The 19,348-nt window shown below is 40.7% G+C and overlaps 1 protein-coding gene across 5 annotated transcripts in view; it reads right to left on the bottom strand.

Moving 5' to 3' along the window:
* Positions 1–1,250: 1,250 nt before the first annotated feature.
* Positions 1,251–19,348, bottom strand: part of VWC2 (von Willebrand factor C domain containing 2) — a 54,995-nt gene continuing 36,897 nt past the window's right edge. For all 5 annotated transcript variants that reach the window (XM_017814974.1, XM_017814973.1, XM_017814977.1 and 2 more), the window contains exon 4: positions 1,251–1,737. In XM_017814974.1, the coding sequence (XP_017670463.1) occupies positions 1,586–1,737 (152 nt within the window). In that variant the 3' untranslated portion in view covers positions 1,251–1,585. The remainder of the gene's footprint in view (positions 1,738–19,348) is intronic.

Below are 19,348 nucleotides of genomic sequence, written 5' to 3'. Positions count from 1 at the left end.
CTCACAATTTCACTGAAAAAGCATGTGTCGCTTAGACACCAAGCAGTCTATTTGAAAAGGCAATTCCACACAGTCCACCTTCTCTGCTCAATTTGCACAGCTCCTTCCTGTATGGGTATACTTCCACTTGTCTCAAGAAGTCGTGCATAGACTAAGACCACTGGCACTCATGGCACTTTCTCAGAGCTGCGCAGATACTTGATTTCAGTAAGCAGAGGCCCATGAAGCATGGGCCTGACTGATTTAGGGGCTAGCTTTCTGTCATATGACTCCTGACTCTTATGAAATAGATAGGTATACTTAAAAATTTATTACGATTTTTAGACAAAACATACCTCCTTTACTCCCAAACAATGCCCAGTGATAGACAGATTTACATTTTAGATGTAAAGCCACATTTAAGCGTTTTCTTGAGCCGTTGCCTTAATGGCTATTCAAAGCAAATGGAACGCTGGAGTTGGTGATAAACTAAACTAAAACCACAATGAATTTAAGCAAAGGCTGTTGGTGGCTTAAGCACGGAGATGTGATTCACCTCACATGTAGTCAGACTCAGATTCCATAATAAAAGTCCTCTGATGGATTCAAAGACCTAATTCTAAACCTTTCTCCTCAATACAAACCTTTCTCCTACCCACAAATTAACAATGTGGCCACATCAGTGAAGGCTTGTTTGGCTGCTGTAGCCTTTCCAAGCTGCACTTCCCCAGGTCCATTATGCATCACATTAACGATGCTGTGTGGTTACTTACCGTCATTTCCACCAGCTACGTGATGCGATATGGTTTATATCACAGAGAGATTTGCCCCGCTGATAAATTCTTTATCTTGAAGTTAATATTAAGAATTGAATTTGTCTGATTAATTTTTTATAACGACTGCTAAGAGAGACCAGTTTTGTATTAGCCACTGCTCCAAGTTATCTTGGCTGTGGAGTAGGAGGCAGGAGCATCAGTAGAATTAAGAGATGGAGCTGATGTACCTCTACATTACAACACATTTATATTCATAAATAAACACACTTTCTCAGAAAGCATAGTCTACTCTATTTTTTTCCAAAAGTGCGAATGTCAAAGTCTTGTCATATGCTGACTCTTTCCTGCCCCACTAAACTCAAAATATGCAACAGCAAAAAAACCCAAACCCAAAACAAAACAAAAAAAAAGGTAAGAAAACCCACATATGGTGAAACTAGAATAGAAATGTAATGTTTTAGTCATGGCGCATGTATACAACAGGAGAGGCAATGATACAGTACTTCAATCTGCATTGTCTATATAAAACATTTATTTTTAAGCTCTATAATGATATTATAGAAATACATAGAATATTTTATTGAGTGTATTTTAGTGTACTCACTGTGAAAATAACACATTTAAGACAGGTATTCTTATGTCCAAACATTTTAAATATATGCACTTCTTTGCTTGCAGTATTATGTTACTTTGAAAAACAAAATATTAGTGTTTTATTCTTTGCTCCTTTCCAGAATCTTCTCATTCAGATTTTCCTGGGTCATCTAGGGTGCTCACTGCTGTGAGATATTTTATAAAAACCACGAAAAGTACGTAGACTTGTAGAATTCCTATATTTGCTTGCATTCATGTCTAGTGCACATCGCTTGCCTTTCAATTCTCCACGTGCCTTCTTCGTAAGTACAGTGACATATAGTGCATTCATCAGTTTTCACCTCCCGGCCTGCTGGAATGACAAGGGTTTCTGCAAAGCAGTTTGGGCCTAAAAGAAGGAAAGAGATCATTATGCGATACCAGTAGCACACTGTAATCCAGCCTAGTGCAGTTTTGGCCGGAACACAGAAAACCTAATGCAAAGTGAGGAACACTGGGCATATTAAACAAACACAAGCATCGTGCACAAGGCACAAAAGCAGCAAAGAATGGTAGGACGCTGCCCTTCGAAGTGGCTGGATGTTTTTGGTACAGACTGTCCTGCCCTCCATGGGAAGGTGCAATAAAGCCTTTCTGTGAAACATGCAACTGTGACAGAGACCTGGAGATACACTGACGGCACAGATCAATACAGGTTTGAGCTACAGAAAATGACAGCTACTGATAATGCAACAGTGCTGCTGTAAGCTACTAGAGAGATGATTATAAATGTTATTAGCTTTTTCCCATTGGAAACAAGTGCTTTAGTTTGTGTAGTAATCAAAGTATCAGATTAGTTTATTTTCCATTTCGTGAGAATATAGTCATTTTCCAACAGAGTGGAATAGCTCCAGCCTCTTCTCAATGAAGACACTTTTCATGTATAAAAGAAATATTCAATTTTATGTAAGTCACCTACAAACACCTATTTTCATAGTACACTGAAATAACTTCATTTCCAAGGATGAGGCAGGAGAAAATCCACCAGCGCAATGTTCACAAGACAGATCTGATCCATTTCAATAGACATCCGCAAATCTCTCTCCTGCAGAAAGCTGCAACGGCTGCATTTTCTACATCTCTGTTAAAAAAGAAGTCTATTTCTGCCTTGGAAACCCACACGCACTTGTAGAGCAGCACTAAACCCTCCAACCATCTGTCTAAACACTCTCATGTCCTCAGTGGAACCTGGCCCTTCCACTCACTAAGCACACGCAGCAGCTGCTCAGGCAGAGCCTCGCCACTCAACAGCAATTCAGTACCACTGTCCATCCGGGCAGGATGTGTAGCAGGGGCCAGCATACACTTATCTGATACTGTTGAAATTCTTAAAGGCTATGGCCGTGCAAAACACTTACTGACTGCCAACCTGTGTGCCGTACAAGTAAATATATGCCAGATGGGCTCAGTTTTCCCTTGCTGGGGGTCTGTTCTTAAGACCTACGTCAAAGAGCACGACTACTACTTCTACAGAAATGTATGCTTCACATTTTAAAGCACAAATCAAATAGTTTTAATAAACACCCTGAGAATTAGAAGCCAAATGGGCCATAATGAAGGCCCTTCCTCACTGAAGAGAAACCCTCCAGAAGAGCCCTGCAAGACTTGCAGAAATTTTCTTCCTCAGGTTGCATCCATTAATACCCTGAATATTTAAGCCCATACTTTGTTTTCACAGGAGCGCAGCATCATAGAATCATTAAGGTTGGAAAAGACCTCTAAGGTCGTTGAATTCAACTGTTAACCCAGCACCATCATGTTCTCCACTAAACTGTGTCCTCAAATGCCACATTCATGTGCCTTTTGAGCACTTCCAGGGATAGGGATTCCACCATTTCCCTGGCAGCCTATTCCAATTTTAGGATTGACTGTTGACAATTATCTCTAACATGTGGCTTCTTGCATAGTTTTGGGTGGCTTCTTGCCCATTCAAGGCTTCAGATGCAGAATGGATAGTAAAATACAGCATATCTCATGTAAAATTGACTGCTTTACTATCCTAATGTTACTGTGATACTTCTGTGTTTTCAGTTGCCTCAGTCTGTCCATGCAAAGTAATCTTGGGCTGGACAACACAGGAATAAGGACTTTGGGGTGGAAGCCATGCTCCTGGGTCCCACTGTACACTGGGAGATGCCCCAGCTTTCAGCCAAGATAAAGCAGTGTTAACTATGCTATCCTCAGTGGAACTTTGTTTAAAACACTTGAATGCTAATCTATATAATTCTGTTTCAGTGAAATATAATATTCTTCTTACACCTTAAAAAAGTTTCATCCCAAGATAAGTTCACCTACTCTTTAGATAAAGATACCTGAATGTTTTGCCTGCTGGCCTGTAACAGCCCTATGAATTACAAAGCTATATGATATAAAGAGTTAAAAAAGTTAAAATACTAAAAGCAGAATCTACTTTCCATGGAGAATTTGTACGAAACCTGCAAGACCACTTGAAATTTAAACACTATGTAAAAGGCACCAGAGAAACAAAAGCAATGTCAATCCCCTATGAAGGATTTATTTCATTCTGGAAAGGTAAATGTTACAGGCTATACTTGGTTATAAAAACCAACCAGGCAATGAAGTAAAAATGGTGCAAAACCCGTAATATAATTCACTAGGATTTATAATGCAAATGCCTCCAGTCACAATTAGCAACACCTTAATGCCATGTGTGACGAGTCCTTCTTACATCAGAAAGTTATTAAATGTAAAGATACAAGTTACAGACCTCAACTGTTAAACTACTTAATATGGGGGAAAGTCATTGTTTGGGTGAACCTATAGAAGAGCAATACCCATCTACTTGAGAAAGGGACCCAACAAAAATAAATGACAACAACAAATGTTTTTTCAGTATCACGAAACTTTTCTGTAGAAAATTGCCTATTTTCTGGTTCTGCATTTGCATCCATACTTACTGCAACTTCAAACCTTATAATACTTAAACTGGCAATAGTCAACTGGCATCCTTGCCCTCACCTTTTTCTTCGCAATATCACGTGCGCACAATATTGTGGTTAATGTTACAGAAAAGGTCATCAATAAAAAGGCTGAACTGACTGTATTACTGCAATATCATGCACATAAATGTCAGTATAATATAGTGTCCAAACACAGGGATATAATTCCACAACTCTGCTTTTATAATTTCTCCAAAGCCTCTGACTTCTAGGGAAAAAAACCTCTGAGCTTCACCCAAAACTCTCATTCAATTTTCAAGCTGTATGAGATAGTTCTGGTTCTTGATTTCCTGTGGCTGCCTCCACACCAAGCAGGCAATTCTCATCCCTATCCATTTCCTTTTCCTCTGAGGAGCAGTCACAGAACCCAGACTTAGATGGTTGGACTGGCCCAAAGCAACCAGCCTGCAGAGACAGAGTATATGTGGGACAGCAGCAGTGGGCCCTCGGTGCAGGGCTGCCCTGGCTGCACTTGAGCCCCCAGTAGCCCTTCCCTGGGGATCTTCTGCCAGGGACGATGATGATGAAGCCTCTAATGGTCCTCTGCCTACCTAAAAGGACAGTGGGGAAACTGAGAAATTGAAGATTTTGAGCAGACAGTGGGAGGGTCACGATATACGGCAGACACACAAAAACTGGTGTTGAGAACTCAGGAGTGCCATTTCCTCAGTCTCAAGCTTAGCAGAGGGAGGTAGAAGAACATTTCACAGAATCACAGAATATTCTGAGTCGGAAGAGACCCTCAAGGATGATCTTGTCAACCTCTTAAGTGATTGGCCTGTACAGGGATCGAAACCATGACCTTGGTGTTATTAGCACCATGCTCTAATCAACTGAGTTTCCTCCAAATTCAGTGTCGCCAAGCTACCCTGAAGGCATGGCAGTTGCTGAAACTACTGCTTAATGCTGGGCAGTTTATATTGATTTGACAAAAATGTCAGATTTCCATCAAAAAAGGTGAGTCATTTTTAAGTTTTTAAGTTTGCAAAATTACCTGACAGCACATGTAAAGCATTTCAAAGTAAATTGGGGCTGTTCTAATCCCACAGCAGCGGTGGGCTTTCTTACTAGATGCTGCTGCTGCAGAAGTAGTGAATTTCTTCTCCTTGGTCTACAAAGGAGGCTGCCTGATTTCTAAACTCCTCTTGGCAACACCACTACTCTGCTCAACTTCAGCACCTGGTACTCGTTCAGTGCAGCACTGGCTGTATAGTATAAACCCCCTGGGCCCCATCCCCAACTGTATATACTTATATAGCTTTAAGGCACTCAATGGTGCTGCATATCCTCACAGCAGATGAAGATCTTGCTATATCACTCTTAAATCTGGCAGAAAATTCAGTATGACGTATTGTATCAATTCTAAGTGCAGCTTGAAATCAACCACGACATTGTTTGTTTTCCCGAAGTATACAGCTGGTGCTGTCAGACTCCACTTGAGCCATACCATGCTGGTATCAGCACAGATTTCTTTCCCAGGGTGAAGGCACAGTTGCTGCGATTGCAGCGATGTCTCAAAGCAACAAGTTCAGTACAAATCTTCAGTTCTCACACTGAGCACCCAACTGGCACGAAGCTCTTGGCTTCCACGCATCTCAAACGGTGAATCCGAGCTTCCTAGAAATCCTAGAAACATTTATACTGGGATCTAAGAAACTAGGAAGGCAGATTTCGAGGTCAATTCATTGAGAGATTATAATGGGATCCTCATCTCTGAAACAGTAAAAAACTAAAGTTTTCAAAATATTATTGGGTAAATGCTGTTATTGTTTTTTGGTTTTTTAAATCCTTACACTGGTCCTATGAAAAGTTTCCAATTACTTATGTTATGCTTCAGTGTTGACAAAGGCAACAATCTAATTAAAATGCAAATTTTGTTCTCTTAGAAGAAAACAGCTAATGCCAATTCTCAGGAGAGAATGCCCAAGCCAGTCACCTACAGAAGCAACAGCACCTGTAACCTTGACAACCTCGGAAGTGGCTCTCTGAAACTCCTCCCCCTATTCCTTTCCTTCCACAAAACCACAGCTGTACACCATGGAGCTGTTCCTGTTTCCTCTTCTGCCTGTCCTTGCTTTTGTATGGGCACATGTTCCGATCAGTTAAAAAATATGAGATACAGAAATTTTGTAAACCATGATTTAAGCTACTGTTTTCATCGTGTGTTAAACAAAATTACAAAAAAATGGACAAAGAAATCTGTTCAACTGCAAGTTGATGTGTTTGCCCAGAGTCATGACAGATTTTTGCCAATTAGAACTATAGTGAAAACCTCTGTAATACAACACTGATGTGAGACTGCTTTGGGCTCTGGTTTGCACTGAAGTTCTTCGCAGATGCTGTTTTAGCAGCTCCTTGCAGGAGGCGAACAGGCCACATACTTCTAAGGTACCCTGACAGCAGCCCCATCTACCCTAAAGGTTTTCTAGCATGCATCACTGTGGTATTGGAGCACTTTATAAATTATATAACTTAGACATTTAGCTTACCCCCCTTTCTTAAGGGGGGTTTCAAATTGTTTTCAATTTGCATGGAGATATTTCCAAGGGTTACAACACGAAAGTTTACAACTTGGAAGCCTTGAGAACTATGACATTATTCTAGAAGCAGCTGTGCAGCACGAGATCAGACATCCACCTGCAGCAGCCAGGAAGTATATGGGGACAGAGCGAGTACATGTACCCAACTTCCAGCACTTTCTTAATCAGAGACTTCGTAAATGGTTCCTGCTTGCTGAGTTAATGGAGTTAATGGATGGAGTTAATTGATTTATGATTAACTTCTCCAACATCCTGCTGAACCCAGATAAACAGCATTTGGTAGCAAGGAAGCCCACGGCTCTTGTGTGCAGGGTAGGACAGTTTTCTGTTGTTGTCCACCCACTACCTAAACTTGGTATTCCCAAATCTTCACAGTGGAAGAGGCAGTAACAACCATCCTCACCTTTATCATGCTGTTTGTGAGCTGACTGTCCTGTACCATGCTTCCTTTCCCTCCCATCACCTGCAGCCCGAGGAGGCCAGTTCTGCACTCTCTCTGTCCCTGCTACCTCCACAGACCTCTCCCTGTTCTGTTACCTCCTTTTGGGGCTGTGAGGACCAGACCTTGCACACCACACACAAGCTGGAGAAACAGCATGGACTTGTACAGTAGCACAGTGATACTCCCTGTTTTGTTTCTCATTTTTCTCCTACTTCCTGACATTTGCCTTTCTGTTGTAACCACTGATGAAAAAGTTGAGCTTATGCTTTCATGACTTATGAATTTTATACCAGATAGAAATCTTATAGAAACAAACATATCATTGCACTCAAGTAAAATCTGCTGCTGCCTTTCTGTGTTACAGAGAAGTTTTCCTTTTCAGAAATGCTACTTGACAGTCTTCCACGTACAGCAAGAGTGTTTCTGTTGCTCAGTAATTTCAGGAACATGGTGGGGAAAGCAAAGCCTTCCCTTGCACCTCAGATCTTTCTTCTTTCTGATGTTTTGAGGCTTCCTCCAGGATCTATTGTAGATGCCACAGAGACTAATGAAACACTGACTTGGAAGATGCAGAACTAGATACCTGCTTGCATTTCAAGCTGTCTGCTGTTGCAGATGACCCAGTATGCCACAGTACAAAACCAAGGACTCTTCAGAAGTTACACCAGGGAGCTAAGTGCTGAACCACGGATAGATGTTGGCTGTGCGTATCTCCCAGCACACTGGGACATAAAGTCCTTGTCACCTGCTAAGATATTTGATATGGGTTTCAAAACGTGCTAACGCAGCATGATGAGACATTAAAATAAGGCTTTTGTGCCACGCAGCATCGCAGCAGCAATATTTTTGAGACACAGGCATTATCTCCCTCATTCCTCTCAAATATAATCACTTTCTCCAGAGATGGCATCAGTACCTACTTTGTGTCCTTCTGATCTCTAATCTCTTTTAAGGAGTCTGTATCTCCCTGGCTTGATTTTGTTTCACTCTCATGAGGAGATATATTTTATATATATATGTATACATATACACACACACACACACACACACACACATATACACACATTTATAAAAAATACATCTACCTCCCCCAATACATCAGCACAGAAAATAAAGCACAAAAAGCAGCAGGCAAAAGTAGTCTGTGACCAGAATTACAGCACACTCTCATTCTTTCACAAAAATAAGTTCATCACCCCTGCTGCTGTCATGATTCTGACTTCTACCAATCCAGTGCAACCTTTTACTTGCCTAGGTACCTTCAGATGCTATTGAACCAAGTCCAAAAGAGAGTTTTCAATTACACAAGAAGGATTCAGGTAGACCCAATTTTAAATGCAATCTGAGACCCTGAAAAACCAAGTACTATTTTCATAGTTTATCAATGCTTTAAGATACTGGCAGCCAGAGAATGATGGCAGATACCCTACAGACTTCCAGTAAGTGTGTGTGTGTGTGTGTGTGTGTGTGTGTGTGTGTGTATGTATATATATATATATGACAAGGAGAAGAAAAATCCATTTTGTGATTCTTCCTAGCTGCTATGGGAAGTACAAAAAGGCAGTGTATGCAATGTGCAACCTTTCATCAAAGCATCTTTTTTTTTTCATGCTAGACAGAGCTTTGGTGCTTTTAAGAATAATAAAACCTCTCCCTCTAGTAGTGTCACACTTTGTTAGTTGCACAGGTAATGAATAGATTGGAAGAAACAATTAAATCTAATTAATTTTGCCACCTAATTTAGAAGGACGCGTATAGTAGCATCTCCTGTGAGTGGACAGACAGAAGAAAGCCCAGTAAATATCTCCTGTAACTAAATGGGGCGATCATGTCATCAGTGGCACTGCTATGACAAAGTGGGTATCAAAACTCTGGCACTTGCTGTAGTCTCTGTGTGCGCGCACGTGTGTGCACGTGCTTTAATACAGAAGATAAAATCAGCTATAAAATACTTAAGAGCTGGGTTTTAATATTGTGGTTATAAGACTCATGAGCCCTGTTTACAATCACATTCTATTGTCTTACCTTTCCATTTATCATGTGTGACAGCACCGTTGACGAACACTTCATTCTGGCCCCAGTCCTAGAAACTGGAGTAGTGTCCAGAAAGTCCCACAGAACATGAGACAAAGCCACCACCGCCCCTGGACTGATCTTTTTCACCACTGCTTCTTATCAGTTCTAATTCTTCATCGACTTTCACTTTGTGGTGGTGTTAGTATCCCTGGAATACAATGCCAAGTGCTACCAAAACCAGGGCTGCACAGTTTTGCACAGGTAGAAATGGTTTACAGGAAGGGAACAGTCCACCATCCTACCACTGCTGCTGTCTCCTTAGTTTTTCAGGTGTATTCAGAGAGCAGAATTTAGGTATCTGCTGTTTGTGTACTGAACAAAAAGAAGCAGAGAAACACTGAACACTGCACAATCCAATACTGCAAACAGAAAGCCTTGGAGCATAAAAGTGCCCAATTAAAACATGAGGCTTCAGTGTCATAAAAATAAACTACATCAAACAACTTCCTTTATCGGAGAAAATACAGAAAGACTCGATTAGGCTACTTAAAATGATTTTCAAAGGTCCTACAATTTGTAAGGGACATTGCATTCCATCCAGAAATGGTACCAATTAGACATGAGCCGAACATTGTGTGTATCTTACAGAAAATTATGTAAACACTTAGAAGCCAGCAACCCGTGCATCGATTTTGTGCTCAGCTTGCTTGCAGATCAGTCACCACCCAGATAATTAGGAAATTAGAGACACTGAGCTTGAATGCATTGGGAAAAATCATGTCAGATGCCTCAGATAACACAGAATCACAGAATTGTTTAGGTTGGAAAAGACCTCTAAAATCATGAAGTCTATATGTTAACCCAGCATTGTCAAGTTCACCGCTAAATCTGTGTCCCTCAGTGCCACATCCATGCACCTACTGAACACTATCAGGCATGGTGACTCCACCACTTCCCTGGGCAGCCTGTTCCAATGCCTGACCACCCTTCTAGTGAAGAAATTTTTCCTAATATCCAATCTAAATCTCCCCTGACACAACTTGAGGCCATTTCCTCTCATTCTGTTGCTTGTTACTTGGGAGAAGAATCCAACTTGCACTTGGCTACAACCTCCTTTCTGTTAGAGAGCAGTAAGGTCTCCCCTGAGACTCCTTTTCTCCAGGCTAAACAACCCCAGCTCCTTCAGCTGCACTTGATCCCTCTGTCAAGGTCACCGATAAAGAACAGGACTGGCCCCTGAGTCCTGGGGAACACCACAGGTGACCAGCCACCAATTGTATGTAACTCCATTCATTATCATTCTCTGTGTCCACCCATCCAGCTTATTTTTTTACTGAGCAAAGAGTGCACTGGTCCAAGCCATCAGCACCCCATTTCTCCAGGACAGTGCTGTGGAAGAAACAGAAATCTTCAAGGGCCGGAGCTCCTCACCCTGCTTACCACTGGCCCTGCCTGCTGGGAGCACGTTTTCATCGATGTTATGCTTACAGAAAGCTGCCTACCTGTGCTCCCTCCAGCTCTCTTTCTGCTCCCCCCTGCACCGTCCAGGCTAGACAGTGAACCAGTCTGGGCTAAAGCCAGCCTGGAAGAGAGGTCTGGGACGTGACCTGTGGTGTAGCATCCTGCAGAGATGCTCGCAGTGGAGCAGAGCCCAGGGACTACGAGCGAGTCACAGTACACAACAAAAGCATTGGCTACTTGGAAATTACCTCTGAAACCCAGAGAGGGCAGTCACATCTAAGAAAACAAACCAAATCATCGCTTAATTTTCCCTCTGTTACAGAAACTGCAGAAGCATTGCCGGGCACTGTGAGGATTGGCAACAGTGATGGGACATTGTGTGTGGGCTGCAGCAGGGTAAGATGCCTGTCTGCCCCAGCACTGGTAGCATAGCAGCTTAAAGCCCTGCTGTTGAGGTTAACGGGGCTAATCCTTCCCTTTATCAAGCTGTTTATTCATCCCAGTCACCCTGCTGGGCTTGGCAGGGTTACTGGGAGCCTGGTGAAAGACCTGCTCAGTACTAAGACATCTTCTTTGCATTGGGAAACATCGGCTTACTCTTCAGACTAAGCCAGCCACGTGAAATGCCTTTGTGGAAAGATCCTCAACAAGTTATCCTAAAAACTGTTAAGCAAATTTAAATAGACTCTGCTCTTCCACAAGCACATGCTACAGGCCGGTAATTTAATGCCTCAGAGATTTGCTGCAAAGACTATAACTAAAAGCATATTTTAATTAGCAAAAACACTGTACACTGGTGGGCTGTAGCGTCTATCATGCAGCAGGATTTTATATGTCCTGAAACACAGACTAAATGCAGGATAAATGCACGAAGGAAAAGATTTAGAGAATTATTTTTGGAAAATCCCTAAAAACTTCAACTAAATCAAAAGCTAAAGTGGTACCAAAGTACAGTATAATGCTGCTTTAGCAAAGAAGTGAATCTAAATCAGTATATTTTTCCAGTCACTATAAAACATTAGGTAGTGAGAATATGGTATTTGAGGATGGACAGTGGCTACCTACTACTACAAGAAATCAATCAAACCAACGAAACATTACCAGTCAAGCATCAGCAATTTTTTCACCCCATTTTAGAATAAATACACTGAATACAGTTAAACCAGGGGTTATCTTTCTTATTGAGTACGACTTATATCAAAATTCTGAATGTAGCATCATTCAAGCCCAGACAGACTGTCACAGCAGATAGTGACAACTCTCCCAATTAAACAGTCCTCTTGCTTATGAGGGCTTGGTTTGGCTTTTTTGTTGTTATTTTGGAGTTTGTGTCATCATTACTGATCCTTTGGTTTTTTTTTTTTTGTTTTAGTTATGATTTTAGGTGCTTGCCTATGCAGACAGATTTCTAGCCCCTATTCACTAGAGTTGGTTTGCTCTGGTTGTAGTTGTACAGATGTACCTAACATGTCTCTCTAGGTAATCTGCTGCTGAAGTGACACGCACCAACCTAGAAAAAGGCATCATCACAGAAGGAGCTGCATTTTGGGGTCTCAGACACCTGTGTAACCCTCTCATACAGACAAGCTGTAAGCAACACTGACAGCTGCAGAAAGAGGGAACAGAGATTAAGATTTTTAAAGGAAATCAAGTTTGTGCAGTAACAGAAAAAATAATAACATAATAAATGGTCCATCACATCTAAGCTGCTCAGCTTCGTACTTGAACACTTTGGTCCTGTGGCAGTTTCTGGACTGTATCTGTGATTTTGTGCTCATTTTATCCATTTCCTTAAAGTTACAAAAGGTAAGTACCTGGCCAAGACCAATCCCAGCACAACTGTTACTTAAAACATTAAAAAAAAACCCTGTCCCACAAAGGACTTTCTTTAATGTATACTGAAAACCAATCATCTTCCTTCCCCTGTCTACCTTTCTTATTAAGAATGTTTTCAATAACCTTCTTCCTAAAACCAGAACAATGGTACTCTTTTCTTACAGGAATAGAAGTGACAGGGATCTGTGCCAAAGTATGAATTGTAATTTTCAGCATGTCATGCATCGTTTTAAAATACAATGAATTCTAACAACATCCTTTGCTGTGCATTGTTAGCTCCACTGACTGAAGTAAAAAGCTGTCCTTGTAAAAAAACAAGTGTAATGCATGGGAATCATAATGGAAAAACAAAAACCTGTTTACTCACCAGCCCTAATGAATGATCACTATCTTTACGTGTGAAAATTTATAAAAAATACAGTTATAATTGCTAGTTGTTTTAATGTGCTTCTATTATATGTGAATATACCTGTAAAGAACTGAGTTAACTTTTCCTGAGAAAAACACTCCTTAACAGCTTTAAGACGCACCTAAGTTACTCCACAACAGAGAAAAATCACTGTATTTTTATGAGCAAAAGAGAGGTTATGCTTTGCCCTCCATGCTGCTCAATCAATAATTCTACCTTTTTATCCCCTTTAATGATTTTCCCCTGGTGGTTATGAAACACAGCCCTGAGACAGCTTGCTTTAGAGAGACTGTGTTTTGTACCCGTGGAGAAAGCCAAAGAGAAAATAATAGAAAAATGTTGCTGTGAGAGCACGCTCTTCTTGGCCCTGGTACCCCAAGCAGGGTACCCTGAGGAACCCTGTTGCCATGGCTGGCCAGGATGTGACCTTGGATAAATTTGGCATTGGCCCCTGTTGCAGCACACTCCTCCTGGACAGATACAGTCCTGGGCATAGGACCCAACCCTGACACCTGAAAACAAGGGATCTGGTCCAAGCCAGCCATCTGCGGATCCCATGTAAAGGAGGGAAAGGAAGAGGCACCTCTGGTGTAAGTCCTTGTACATCCTGCAGACAGATGCTGCCACAGTGGCTCACTAGTCTGGTCTGCAGCCTGCTCCCTTCACCAGCACACAGGCACCCTCCTCGTGTTTCAACTCCATTTCTGACATTGGCTCATAGTGTAATTTTCTTACCTTAACAGGGTCTTGTGCAGAAATAAAGACTGTCTTGCTAAAACAACACAGCCATTTACACCAAAGAAATACTCAGGATAGGAAGGGGTGCATCAAATAATAGTTATTATTCTGTTGATCAGAAACTGTCAACAAGTCAGGGCTGTAAATTTGAGACACCATTCCTGAGGAGACTTCACATACTTCACTTAGGACCATGTCTAAATCCAGCTGTTTAGAAATGAAACGGGTACTATGTAATCTAAATATATTAAGTTGCAACATGAAAATCCATCACTGTCAGAAGTTAATTTTCTCTTGCTTCTGTTTGCATCACCCTCACACAATTTATGAATCAAAAACTGGCCAAGAGAGATGCTTTGGAGTAGGAAGAGTGGGAAATCAGAAGATGGAAGGGTGATTCAGTGTGAAGGAAAAAGAGCAGGAAGCCACTGGTGTTAGAAGAAATGAAGTTAGTGGGATTTCAAGCAGAAAAGAAAAAGGCAGGCAATCAGGCAAGGTGGCTGGCAAAATTAACTTGAGGAATCCTTTTTGTGTAGATGGAAAGGCAGGTGATTTGAAGTGAGAGACATGAATCTTCATTCAATGCAAAGATTGCCTCTGTGAGTTATACAAATTCTTTCATCCAAGAGAACTGCAGCAGCATAGAAATTTCATGTCACTCACACGGGCAGACACAAAGGATACACACTACCAAAATAAATTTTCCACGTAATATTGCTCAACTTCTTCACTTTTGGTGTCTGAATCAGCATTTATTTTCCCATGTGCTGCAGAGCAAAGACCACCATTTGATAGCACAGTGTGCTTCTCCCATAATCTTATTAGTGCACATGTTTTCTTCCCATTACACAGGTGTGTGCAACTGGGCAGAGCACAGCAAAGAGCACAACCTGCTTAGGGCAGTCAGATCTGCAGGTACATAGATGTATGTTGGCTGGGCCAAGGTCTAGTGAAAAAAAAAGTAAAGTAAGGATGACAAGCTGAATGTTCCCTTCAATATTCTCACTGCAACTTGGCAAGAGGTATCAATGGATACAGTCTGCCTATTTAGTCACCAACCCTAATGACACAGGGTGGGCTGTTTTGGCTAGGAAGATTCCACAGTTCACCCCAGTCAGATGGCAGGATATGAAAAACACCAGGGCTCATGCAGAGACCTCTGTTTTTAGCCAGTGCAAACTCACAATCTAAGCAGCCAAAATCTGTATAATGGTTGCCTGCTCATCTAAGAAAGAAGAGACAGGATATTCCGTGTCAGGAGCTGAACTATTTAAATGTCCTACCACTAAGCCAAAGCACTAAGCATGTGAGGAGGCAGGCACTACCAACATCGCTGAAGTTCCTGTTCACAGGAGCAGCCATCAAGCTCCTGCAAAGATGCACGAGGAAAAGTAAGAAATCGGATCGGGCCTTTCATTAAATTAATAGTCCAGAAAACTCTGTCCTGAAAAAAGTCAAACTGGCTTCCAGAAATTGCCCCAAGATGGTGAAGGTGGCACCAGGAAACTGGGCTGCTTCCTGGAACTTTTTTATCCTTTTTTTTTGCCCAACACAGACCTCTAGAGCAGTTACTGGGGCATGAAAACTAGTAGTCTTTGTATTTACAGTAACAGAATTATTGTAAACCTATTCTTAAATATTTCCACATATTATATGCTTCTGCTTGTAAAATTATCTCCAAAGGCAATTATTATGGAAATAAAAATTCTGGGGAAAAACAGCTGGTGCTTTTATGTTTATCTGAAAGCTATGTTTGTTTTTTCCTAGGCAAAACCAGAGCCTTATGAAATGGTAAATGATTCCCAGGACACTTTGAACTGATTTTCTTAAAACTCAAATTACTACACTAGAAAAAGTGTAGTAAAATAATACAAAAGTGGCAAAACTAAAAATTAAATTATACTTTTGTAATGAAGTTATTACTCCAAAATGTCCTACAACCAACAATTAAACACTTGATGTATGATTACAATGACACTATTCAATCTGTCTTTGGGGTATTCTACTTTATGGTGATAAAAATGATCACTGCTCACCTGCCACATACACAGCATAAGCATAAAGAAGATCTGGCAAGTTGGTGTTGAATGTAAGTTATTAGGTTAGTTATTAGTTATGTCCCTAGAAGACAAAACTAAATTAAATTGAGAAACTCTTAATTACAGAGTAAATCAAAGTGTTGTAAAACGTGGGACTCAGAGATGTGGAAAGAGGATGTTTCCTGCAGAACTGATGTCCTAGTGAAGGAGGAATATCAGCCCAAGAGGAGGAAACCACCAACTCCTCTAATTCTTTCCCTTTTGCAAGGGGAGGTTCATTCCTGTCTTGTTCTGGGGCTTAATTTGCAAACACTCTCTTTGCACTTGATACCAGAACCATTAGTAGCACAACATGTACTTGCAAAGTCTACAACCACTAATGGATTAGTAATTTCTTTTCTCATTCTTTATTCCAAGTCTGTGTGTAATTTATGCACGTGCAATTCAAATCCTTGTATTAACATGCATAAAAATGTATTCTGTAAGGAATCTTTGTGGAACAAAAGCTTTGGATGAGTTTTTAAGAGAGGAGAGAGAATTGGTCAAGACAGGAGTTTTAAGTAGTCTCATTTCCGATAGTGAATGCACAAACACTGGAGGACAAAAGATCCAGTCCACAAACAGCGAACAGCTTAGGAGTCATATGGTATCTTCACAGATTTCCCTTCCTTCCTATTTGTACCTCTTCTTGCTTATTGCATTGTAAACTTTTGAGTGCTGAGGCTGTTTCTTGCAAATTTTTTTTGCACAGGACCTTGCAAGTTAGAACCCCAATGCTAATTTGGAGATTTACTACGATAATTATGATCAATATTTTCTTTCTATAGAACCATATAGGGCTTTGCCTGACAGTCCAAATACTAAATGTCAGTTACTTGACATCGCTACTAAACTGTGAAGTAACAAACAGCATTGAACAGTAAGGAAAAGATAAACACAATTGAGTTCTCTCAAAGGGGTGTTAGAGATGAAGCAAACAGCATGAAGAGCTTTTAGGGCTGTAACATTAGTAACGCAAACAAACTCACACATGTTACAAGGTGGTTCTGCAGTGACAGTTGTGCAAGTATCTGTATCCCTCCAACACTCCCTCCAACACTAAAAAGACACTAAAAAGTAAGACTGGCTGCCTTTCCAGTCTCTTCCCATCAACCAGCCTCATTCCCTCCAGCAGGTCAGCTGCTCCTCTCTGCACCTTCTCTACGTCCGCTGCAGCAGAGCCCAGGTCTGCATAGTGCTTATGTGTGATCGATGGGGAAAAATGGCATTTTCTATCTTATTATCCTTCTTGATTATGGACAGTAGTTCTGATTACAAGTAATACTTCACTGACTTTGTTGTCTGCCACCGCATGTGGAGCTGAGGATTTCGGAGACCTCTCTGTGACCACTCCTGATCTGCAACCACTGCTTCCTGCTCTAGCACAGTGACATTGTCTACACTATTTACTCTTGTGTAGACAAGAGTAAATAGTCTGTGTGTATCACCATACATGGAATTCCATTTTGCGAGCTAGTTTTGGAGATGTTTGCTACTGGCAGAGCATCTTGACTATCTGGGAGAGCTTCGTACCATCCAAAATTGTGGAAATCAACTGCATACTCCCTGTTACCAGTTCAGTGATGAAGACACTGACTCCTCCAGGAATCAACACGAGACCTTGGAATCAACCTTGGACCCCATGCTCCTTGCATTTTGTTTTATTGGAATTCTTTTCCATGAATATATCTAACCATTTTTCAAATCCATGCAAACTCTTAACAGCCAGAGGAAACTATGGGAATGCCTTCCAGAGTCACACCTTGCCATGTATGAAAAAGAACCTATGTCCCTTTGCTTGCTTTGAGCCTTCACCTAATAATTTCATTGGGCTAGACTGGTTATTTTAATGTAAGAGACACCAAAGCAGTTATTCAGAAGATGAACAGATGCAGTTCTCAATAATAAGGAACTTCCCCTTTTATGATGCCTTCCAGTCAAGGATTTTACACAACATCTTGGGAATTACATGCTGTAGGATCAGCCAGGGGTTCACTTTCTTAAGCACAAGGTCAGAAAATATTTTTAACACATTTTCGCCCACATAATTTGAAAAAGGGAAAATCACCAAAGTCCTTCAGATGAAATTGCAGTATAGAGCTACTAGTCAATTTTTGAATATACTCTATCTAAAGTGTATGTAGAAAGAATGTCCCTGGTATTATTATTTTACAGGCTAAAAAGGGATAATTTTATTTTTAAACTGCAATCACAAACAAACACCACCCCCCAAAAAAAAAAACAAACCCACAAACAAAAAAACCCCCAACCAAAACTCACAGTAGTTTTTAAGGGAAGTCTTGACCATAACACCATGAATAAGACCATGTAAATGCTTTAAAATAGACTAAAGCACTTTGGAATGGAAACTTTTATATGGAATTTGTATCATTCCAGGCAAATTACATCAAGGAATAACATACATCAAGGAGTCTCTTCCCTCATGCATGATTGTCAGCTGATTTCTACTGTACTAGGAACACACTTACAGGTAAAAACATCCAGTAGCAGGGCAAAATAATCCAGTTGCAAAGACAAGATTCCAAGAAGGAATCATAGGCAAATAGAAGCAACATCTCTTCAAAATGCCAGCAATAAAAAACACAGTAAAAATACATCTTCATCTTTGGCTAGTGCTGCAAACACCAGAACTTTCAAAGGATACTGGAACTAAGTCAAAATACCTTAATTACGGTTAAATAATCAGACTGATAAATTTAGATTCTAGATTTTAAGCCTTGGCATGTTGTGTCATTTCTTCTCTGGGCATGAAGTCTTACCAAATATAACACCTCTACACCTGTAGTTATTAGACTCATATTTCATCTAGTTATGGCATATTTATTCTTATTGAATAAAATCGTGTTCAAAAGTTACGACTGAACGCAGATGCTGAGAAGTCAGAAAGGAGAAAACTCTTAAAATAGGATAAAATGACAGATATAATGGAAGGCAGGAAGAAAAACTTTGCTTTTTATCTCTTCGGCACTTCCCCTCCTTAGACTTCACTTCTTTTCAAAATGAAACTTCTAAGAGCTGCACTCAGCCACTTATTTTTTCCCAATAACTAATTTATCGCAAGTTCTTCCTGCAGACGACACTGCTTTTAAAAGACCATTTCTAACACAGGTTTGTGATTAAAAGACAGGTTCCACTTCCAGGCTGTTAAAAAGTGAGAAAAAACACCTAAAGGAGAGGGCTAGCCTGCCTAGCCGTATCTGACCACATTTGGCTCCCATTATGGTCAGACCTTTTATGTCTTCTCTACTTACTTGTTGTCTTTCTGTTAAAAGAAAGATTTTAAGAAAAGCTTCCACCCTCACCACATTTATTTCCCCCCCTTAAGATGCTCTTCTGCCCTGTGTTCTGTTTTCAAATGTGAGCTCTGTGAAAAGATTGCAGGAAGATTGTGCAGGGCATTCAACCATATACACTTAGGAGAAGAGAGCACCTTGATCACACTGCAACAGAGAAGGAATG

Source organism: Lepidothrix coronata, unplaced genomic scaffold, assembly GCF_001604755.1.
Source record: "Lepidothrix coronata isolate B3197 unplaced genomic scaffold, Lepidothrix_coronata-1.0 Scaffold47, whole genome shotgun sequence".
In the NCBI taxonomy this organism is placed as follows: Eukaryota; Metazoa; Chordata; class Aves; order Passeriformes; family Pipridae; genus Lepidothrix; species Lepidothrix coronata.
Note: the sequence above shows the minus strand (reverse complement) of the source record. Positions and strands in the feature narration are given on the sequence as shown.